Raw genomic sequence first — 9,391 nt, forward strand, 5'->3', positions numbered from 1 at the left:
AAGAAAACTAATTCGGTCGGTCGCCGAAAAAGTAGTTCTCAGGTGGTACGAGATCTGATAATTCTCGCGGGTTTCTCTGTTTCTACGTCGATTGCCGCCAACGCAGAAACGTCCTGGCCCCTGAGGATCGACGCGAGGATGTTGTTGCGTTAATGTGTATCGTAGGTGTAAATATTAGATTGATACTATGTTCGTTTATTTATATAGCTCAATAAATACCAGACATTCCTTTACTCGTCGAGAACCGTTATTTTCGACACGATATCGCGGTTGTCCTTCCGCCGCGGTCGATTCGAATCCTTGCTCGACCAATGAGGGACCTGTTCCCCTTAATCCTGGTTTCCAACTTCCTACGCGTGGGACGTTACTCGAACATCGGCAATAAAACCTGATAAAAAGGAACAGAATCCATCCTCTTTCTAAAACAGTTATCTTCAAACAAAACCGGTATACTTCCTACACAATCCGAATCAGCCTTTGCTGGATACCAACACCGCAAGTAGAAGCGCGCTTTTCCAGTCAGACGCCCGCCAATCAGATGGCTGCACATGACCGTACCGTAGCCACTTGTTCCGCAAGCTCTTCAATCTCCAGGCTTTCCTAACTGTACCCTCTGCAACTAACCGCTCAGATAGATGCAATTTCTATAAAAGAACCTGTAGCAACCTAATTCTACCTCATTCATCCTGATACAACATGTCCATAAGTAAACGAAAGTGGAAAAGCTTCGACACTGAAGCAAACAGATAAAACGTTGGGTGGAAACGCAGCCTGAGCTTTTTCGACGAAGACGCACGAGATGTGCCGAGCAGGCTCCGAGGCCGAGACCGAGTCGCCCTTTAGACGAAGCGCGGAGTGACCAATCGAGCGGTTCGGATCGGTGGGGGCTGGCAAGGGACGGTAAACGAGTGCTTATCGCGGTACGCCATCCTCGTACGATTGCGGGACAAGCTTCCTCCGGGTGTTCGGCGACGACGCCTCGTGTTCCCGCAGCTCGGGCGGGCCGTTTCGAGCGAGCAAGCAGAAACAAGTCAAAAAAAAAGGGAAAAGGGGGAACGCGAACGGGGGAAGGATAGGGAAACCGAGGACAGAAAGAGGAGCTTTAATGGCTCTCAGGCGCTTGGGAACGCAGGGACAGGGCTTGCACTCGCGAACGGGGCGCCTCGCAAAAAGCAGCATCGCCTCGCGTTCGCAGCTCCTGCTGCATCCGCCGCCTCTGCGTCACGGCCTCGCCGGAGGACTCCTCCTGTTGCTACCGTCGTCGATTCGGCTTCCGTTTCCGTCTCTGTTATGCGTGAACGCGAGGCGAACCGAGTGTTTATAACTGCACGGTGCTGGTGGCAGTGACGAAGGGAAAGGGAAAGGGAGGAGGAGAAAGAAAGAGAGAGAGAGAGAGAGGGAGAAGGGGAAAGAACTCGGGAGAGACAGAGACGAGTGTCGTGTGCCTACGCGAAAGAAAGAGAGAGAGAGAGAAGAGGAGGCTCGTCGAACGAAATATTCGAAGCGGTGCGCCACACATTTGTACGGGGAAGGTCGTATGTATTTACCCGCGCGAGGAAACCACTCGTGAGACGTTCCTCTTCGAAAACACCTCTCCTGGCAGACATATCGAAACCCTCACGAACGCGACTGCAGTTGCGACCAGAACTTGCCGTGGATCGTGGCCACGGTTCGATCTAGTTTCGCTCGCGGAGCAGCTGACTCGATTCTGGATAACCTGAGCGCTCGGCCCGAAGTGTCAGCTCGTCGACAGGCGTGACAGCCCGTCGACTGGCTCCTCCGTCCTCCAGTCCTCCCGTTTTTCTGGTGATATCCCGCCACGGTCCACGATGTTCACGGGAACGATGAAGATCGAGATTTGCGAGGCGGTCGGGCTCAGGGCGACGGACAAGCAACGGAAGTTCTGGCAGGACGAGCCGATACTCGACCCGTACGTCCAGCTGGACGTCGACGAGAACCACCTAGATCGGTCGTCCACCAAGCTCAAGACCTGTGACCCCGTGTGGAACGAGTGTTTCACACACGAAGTCCAGGACGCCATCATGCTCGGGCTCACCGTCTTCCACGACGCGGCGTTACCGCCTGACTACTTCGTCGCCAACTGCAGCATCCCCTTCGAGGAGCTTGTCAGCAGGAACGACAAGACCGCTGACTTCTGGGTTGGCCTTTTTGACATATTTAACTATTTTTCTTTTCTTTTCAATGCACGATAGTATCTTATTTAATCGGTTTAATGGGAGAGTCACAATTGAAACTCCCTCTCTATGACTAACTTTATTCTTTGTAATTATATGTGGTAAGTTATTAAAAAGTAAATATATGATGGTTTTTTTTAATATAAGTGTTCTAATAAATTAATTACATACATAGGAAAGAGCTTATTCTGTCTAATATTGAAGTATGCTCTAATGTTTTGAGCGACAGTGTATCTGTCTAACTTTCTTTTCTTATGTCTGTGTATACATTTATATGATTTTGAATTTATTAAGTAGATTTTATAGTAATCATGCCTAGATGAAATATCTTGTGTTGACATTATATTTGTTGTCAGCGTGTAAGACAAACTATTATGTAATCTGTGTTTGTTTACGTTACTATTCTGGCATTGCAGAACTAATCGGAATAGCTTGATAAGATTGTGTCGATAGTGATAGAAGGAAACATAAAAGATAGAGGTTACGTTACATTAATGATCCAGGTTTTTTAACTTTTTTGAAATGTTGCCAGTTTATGGGACTTATAAATCTGTAAAGTATTTACATATTTTGATTGTAGTTATATGATATTATGTATTATTCTTGATGCTTATATTGACATTTTTTACATACTTCAAAGCTTACCTGAAATAATATTGTCTATTATAAATTACCAACATAAAATGGAATTCATTTTAGGTTGACCTTGAGCCTCAAGGAAAATTAAGAGTTAGGATTGACTTAAAGTGGAATGACCAAGGTAAGGATATGTGATAGTCATAGCAACTTGTATGTAGCATATATTTCCACAATATAATTTTAGATCAACAAACAGGCTGTGGTGCAGGTGATGGAGAAGGAATCGGAGGCAGAGGTGGTGGGAGCATCACCTCGGGGAAGGAGCCCAGGAGGGAGTTCAAGGAACGACAGGGTTTCAATCGAAGAAGGGGTGCAATGCGTCGTAAGGTTCACCAAGCGAATGGTCACAAGTTCATGGCTACCTTCCTGAGGCAACCAACTTTCTGTTCTCACTGCCGTGAATTCATATGGTATGTATTTTGGTAATAATATAATGCAATTACACTCATTTTATTTCACAAGCACATTCTAACTCTGATGCAAGGCATTTTTTAATTTAAATCATGTAATTCTATAAAATACTGGGCAGTTAATTTGATGTGTGTATTTCACAGCATATGTGTTACATAGAATTTAATTAATATTTACACACACTAAATTAACATGAAATTTGGGTGTATCAAATAATTTGATAATATCAAAGTTGCATGTTTTGGGTATTTGGGTTTCTATAATTTTTTTTTAATATCATCAAAAAGGTATACAGCTTCTCAAACATTACTTTAAACACCTCTTTAACTACATATTTTCCTTAATTCATTACTCCAACAAATGAATACCTTCTAATTAATGTATTACATTATTGCATAACATTTGGAGTATTTAACAAATATGTTAAGTATATTAGTTTGCAATTATCCAAAAATTCTTTTGAATCTTATACTTTTGTAAAAAAGTAACATAATACATATTTTATGTTTTGTTTTGATGTTAATTATTTAACCAGAAATAGGCTGCATGCAATGGTTTTACAAGCGCATTCTATGTGTAGTATTTGATAAAATATCTGTAGATTAACAGGGTTTTATACATGTTTAGGGGAATTTATTATTACAGTAATAGAATGTTTTTGCAAAAAAATTAGTATAAATGTAAAATGGGCATACATATTGAATGACGATATATTTTCTAATCTTTCTTAAGAGGCTAGCATAAAACATCTGATTATGGTTTATGGTCCAAGAAGGCATACGTATGTGTTTTATGAGGGTATATAGGAGATGATGTGATGTGTTTTGTCTGTTGTATTTCAGGGGCTTGGGCAAGCAGGGCTATCAGTGTCAAGGTGAGGAGACACATACACGTTATTAACAGATATTATTATATATTTGCTTGCTCTCTCTTTGTGTTTCTTTAGGTGTGTGTATGTGTACTTAGTTTTTTTGCAAAAAATTAAAAATATATAGGACCCTTGAAAACTTTCATGATTGAGTTCTGGAACTTCAACTTTTCAATAATGTTTAATTTTGCCCATGGCTCATCAACACTGTGCTTTCTATAACATTGAGAAGTGAAACTTAATATTCGTAATACATTGATCAAGTTTTTGCTGGAAAGTTATATTACCTCTAATTTATTATGGTAATGAGTGAGGAAATATTTCATTGCATGTCTTCAAATACAACATAACAAATCATTGAGAGATTCCAATGGTTTCACTTTATCGCATTTTTAGAGTTCATATACTGTCTTTAATGTTCAGGCTTATACTATTCCTATGGCAAGACTATCACAACATCCACCAATATTTTATTTATGCTTCTCATTCTGATTCAATGCGTCTAATCACGCATGCAGCCAGCTTCGGTCATGCTACGTTCAATGTTATTCACATGTAAAAATGTGAACATTAACTTAAACGTTATTGTGTTTCAGTTTGTACATGTGTAGTTCACAAGAGGTGTCACAATTTAGTTATCACAAAATGTCCAGGCATGAGAGACGAGGTAAACATTGTTTATTTGCTACACATACTTAATGGAAAATTTTACTTTTATTCTGTCTATTTATATTTGGTTATTAATTTAATCATATTGTTTACTTTCAGTCAAATCAAGATACAGAAAGTCCGCGCTTCAGCATAGACATGCCGCATCGTTTTGTTGTTCACAATTACAAAAGATTTACATTTTGTGACCACTGTGGTTCACTTTTGTATGGTTTATTCAAACAAGGCTTACAATGTGAAGGTAAGTTTTCTATTATATTCTTTATCTACAGAAAAGTATAGATACAAATATGACATGTAAGTTTATTTGTTTTTTTTTTTTTATATATAGCTTGTAACATGAATGTTCACAAAAGGTGCGGTAAAAATGTAGCAAACAATTGTGGGATTAATACAAAGGCCATGGCCAAAATTTTAAGTGCAATGAATATATCCCCCGACAAACAAATAAAAACTCCAAAGATTAATTATAGAACAACAACTTGTCAGTCTGGTCAAACGCCTACAACTGTAACAGTTACGGATACGTTACCAACGGATAACTCACAAACAGTGCAAAACACAGAAGAGGTGTCAGTTATTGCAACTGAAAATGCAGTAACTGCTAGGGAAAACGAAGTCAGAAAACTCGGTATCGAGGATTTCAATTTCATCAAAGTTCTTGGTAGAGGTAGCTTCGGAAAGGTGATGTTAGTGGAACGAAAAACAAATCCTAACGAAGTTTATGCCATGAAAATTTTAAAGAAAGATGTAATTATACAAGATGATGATGTAGATTGCACAATGACAGAAAAGAGAATTTTAACGCTGGCGGCGAAGCATCCTTTTCTTACGGCTATTCACAGTTGTTTTCAGACAAACGATCGGTTGTTTTTCGTTATGGAGTTTGTTAATGGAGGTAAGAATTAAAATCAATTTTTATGAATTAAAATCATAAAACGTACTCTATGTGTTCTTTTTCTATTTCAGGCGATTTAATGTTTCACATTCAAAAAGCTCGGAAATTCGACGAGGCGAGGGCGCGTTTTTATGCAGCGGAAGTTACGCTTGCATTGCAATTTCTTCACAAACATCACGTTATTTATCGAGATCTTAAATTAGACAATATATTACTAGACCAAGATGGTCATTGTAAATTAGCAGATTTTGGGATGTGTAAAGAGGGTGTGATCGAAGGCAAGACAACTACGGCAACATTCTGTGGTACTCCAGATTATATAGCGCCTGAGATCCTTGAAGAATTGCAATATGGTGCGAGTGTTGATTGGTGGGCGCTCGGTGTTTTAATGTACGAAATGATGGCTGGTCAACCTCCTTTCGAAGCGGATAATGAAGACGATCTTTTCGAATCTATTTTGAAGGATGATGTACTTTATCCGATTTGGATCTCAAAAGAAGCAGTGTCTATTCTGAAAGGATTCATGACGAAAAATCCTGCCAAGAGGTTAGGCTGTGTCGCAGCTAATGGTGGCGAGAATGCTATAAAGGCACATCCATTTTTTCGAGAAATTGACTGGGACGCGCTTGAAGCACGTAAAGTTAAACCACCAATTAGACCCAAAATTGTAAGTTGATATTATAAATTCGATGTATACGTTCGTTACCTTATATAATATTGCTAACCAATGGTAGTGTGTGTTTTACAGGAAAGTAAAAAAGATACGACGAACTTCGATGCGGAATTTACGAAAGAAGACCCAGTGCTAACGCCAGAGAATCCAGAGGAAATGCTCTTCTCTAATCAAGAAGAATTCCAAGGCTTCTCCTTCGTCAACAAAGACTTCAATCCTGCTAGATTTGGAGCTCAGTAAGGAACAAGAATCAGGGAACGAAGAGGATAAAAATGTTAATGTCGTCTTAACGCTTCTCGCTTAGAAAATTGGCGATGGTGCCAATGTGCAAAGCTGAACATCGGCGTTTTGAAGCTGCTCGGGGTCTCCTTTGTATTTTGTCTCTGCCAGAGATAAAGCTATGCGGAAGTATGTTCAAGCTGCAAAATGTATAACGGAGACAACTGAGAAAATCGGAAATCTTCAGCTACGAATTTAGACAGAAAGAACCGGAAATTTTTGCAGGGTTATTGGTCGTTAACGAGCAAATGTGACATTAATTTAACGTAAGCAGACATGCGTTTGGATCTAAGTGTCTTAAGGTTTGGGAAAAGTTACAATTTTCTTTTCATTCTCATGAAAAGCTGAAGACGAGCGTGATCGAGAGGAAACGCTAAGGTGAAATTCAATTTGCGATGTTTAACAAAGAGGACAAAATATTCTTTGAGAATTGAGTACTGCTTAAGAAACTTAGTACAAAAATCGAGAGGAAAAAGCACAGAGAATCATTTTCGGTGACGAGGCGATAAAGGTCGCTGGGCGATCTGTTATTTTCTGTTGAATTGATATTACAAATATATGTACAGACACACATATATAATACTGTTAGTAACCTCTACAGAAGTATTATAACGAGAGAAGATTTAAATGCGCAGGATTTTTTCATTGACTTATTCGTATATTTCGTTTCCTCTCAAAGCGCTTTTAGAGAATTCCTTCTATACGAAATGTTTTATACTGGTAAAAAAAATTACGCACAGGAGCATCCTTGAGTCTGAAAGATGGGAAAAATATTGACATTAATTTAATATTTTTTTAAAAAGAATATTCAGTTCTGCTTTAATATATGTCTGGAGAATTTTTTCTGATTTACAGGCTCACGGTGACATCGTGTATAAAGACTTGACACTCATTACATGTTTCTTTCTCTTGGCGCTTATGTACTTACGCGATAATTGTGTTGCAAACTATACAATTCATTATTATAACCAGAAGAAACAGTCAAAAGATATCATAGAGACATTTCGATACATTGCTTAAAAACTACGTCGAGTTTTAGGTTTTTAGTGTAGTGATCGAGTGTAGTCAAGACTGAACATAAGCTGGGCTTAAGTTTCAAGTGAAACACCAGCGAGCGCAACTTAACATAAATGTCGAGTCTGTACGAAACACCTGTGCGTATAGAAAGAGAGAATAACCATAGAGAACCGGGAAGTTGTATTCCTGTTCGAATGAGATCTGGCTTCTTCGAACGGTCTAAAACTTTTCGTCGAGCTTTATCCAGAGGAGCATCTCGCAGCGCTTCTCCGATAGGTTTTAAATTAAATAAATGAAAGGAAACAAGAAGCTATGCTCGCGTGGTGAAGATCGAGCAGGATACGATCTGATCAGGCGGTCATAGTATTTCATACTTAAAAATAGGATTTTAAGCGATGATAGTCATGACGGGGCGACCACTGGTGGTCGCCGTCAATGTTACATAAATGATATAAATGATATAGTATATATAATATCATTTATGTATATATATATGTGTACGTACGCGTATAAATTTAACTTATTGTATCATACGCCTAAGGGAAAAGTGCAGTGAACAGAAGAAAACCGTAATTAGGAACACTCGAAATGATCAAATATGTAATTACGTAGAATTTTCGGAGTTTTCGGGTTTTCCAAACCGGTGAAATTATTGCCCGAGCGTAGTTAAAATTTACCGCCAAGCGAATTAAGAGAACAATATCCACTTAGCGATATTTGATGCACCTTCCAGAATCTACGTATGTGTTGTCTCTAGTTAGGTGTCTCTTTAAGGCTTGAAGCATCAACTCGTGTACTTAAATTAGGAAAGCTGAAAGCTCTTTTAGTGTTAAGTGGTAAATTAGTTGAGCCTTATTCGTAAGTGTGAAAACCACTGAAGCGCGTAAAACAAACGTAAGATCAGTAAACGTTATATCTTAGATCGAACATAGCGCTCTTGTCGCTGACAAAGATAACAATTTATCAAAAAAAAATATAGGAAAGATATATTTCGAGAGTAAGAGAAGAAAAATACTCTGTATAAACCGGGTACATTATCACGTCGTTTTGTGCCCTATCGAGTTTGCATCAATGATTCCCTTCAGTTTCCCCAAAGCTACGCAACCAGATGGCTCGATCGTGAATGAATCACGCACGGCCGCGAATGGAATCTTCGATGCAAACGATCGTCATTGATAGTTCTAAAAAAACGATCAAGCCGTCAATAGTAATAATAGCGTAACGAATAGTTAACGATATGTTTAGTAATCATAATTTGAATCCGAGAACTGCGGCGAAATCGTAACAGTAGCGCAAGAGATATGCGAGAAACAAATATTTTAGCGTGTCTGTCGCGCAGTGAGCCACTGGACGACAAACACTCAGCCCCAGATTGTATTCCAGTGGCTCGTTGTCGGTACAGAACCTACGAGTCGGTGTCGTAATCATTGTTGTGTCGTACTCGTACATTTCTATGTCCTCCGTAGACTTAGGGCCCTTTAGAAAAGAAACAAAACCATTCATAGAATATACTTGTGTCGGCCAAGAATATGTCTGTCGCCCTCTGTGCCCTTCGACTCTGTGCAGGACTCGAAGAGCAAGTGGGCGCAGCGTCAAAAGCGATCAAGATGAGCGAAACAATGTTCCCAAAGACACGACACGTCTCGTGTACTCGTCGCAGGGTGTTAGGAAATAACGACACGCAGGATGAATGCCATCAGTACAAGGAGAATTAATTTAGGAGCGTATATGTACATACAACG

At 39.6% G+C, this 9,391-nt stretch overlaps 1 protein-coding gene across 1 annotated transcript; it reads left to right on the plus strand.

Moving 5' to 3' along the window:
- Nucleotides 1–1,829: 1,829 nt before the first annotated feature.
- Pkc98e (Protein kinase C) lies at nucleotides 1,830–6,972 on the plus strand. The gene is made up of 9 exons (XM_076377525.1): nucleotides 1,830–2,159; nucleotides 2,895–2,955; nucleotides 3,031–3,244; nucleotides 4,088–4,119; nucleotides 4,710–4,780; nucleotides 4,882–5,023; nucleotides 5,114–5,680; nucleotides 5,752–6,347; nucleotides 6,429–6,972. The coding sequence occupies exons 1-9, from the start codon at nucleotides 1,830–1,832 to the stop codon at nucleotides 6,591–6,593; spliced, it is 2,178 nt and encodes a 725-aa protein (XP_076233640.1). The 3' UTR covers nucleotides 6,594–6,972.
- The last annotated feature ends 2,419 nt before the right edge of the window (nucleotides 6,973–9,391 follow it).

The sequence above is a fragment of the Calliopsis andreniformis genome, chromosome 5, assembly GCF_051401765.1.
Source record: "Calliopsis andreniformis isolate RMS-2024a chromosome 5, iyCalAndr_principal, whole genome shotgun sequence".
NCBI classification, from domain to species: Eukaryota; Metazoa; Arthropoda; class Insecta; order Hymenoptera; family Andrenidae; genus Calliopsis; species Calliopsis andreniformis.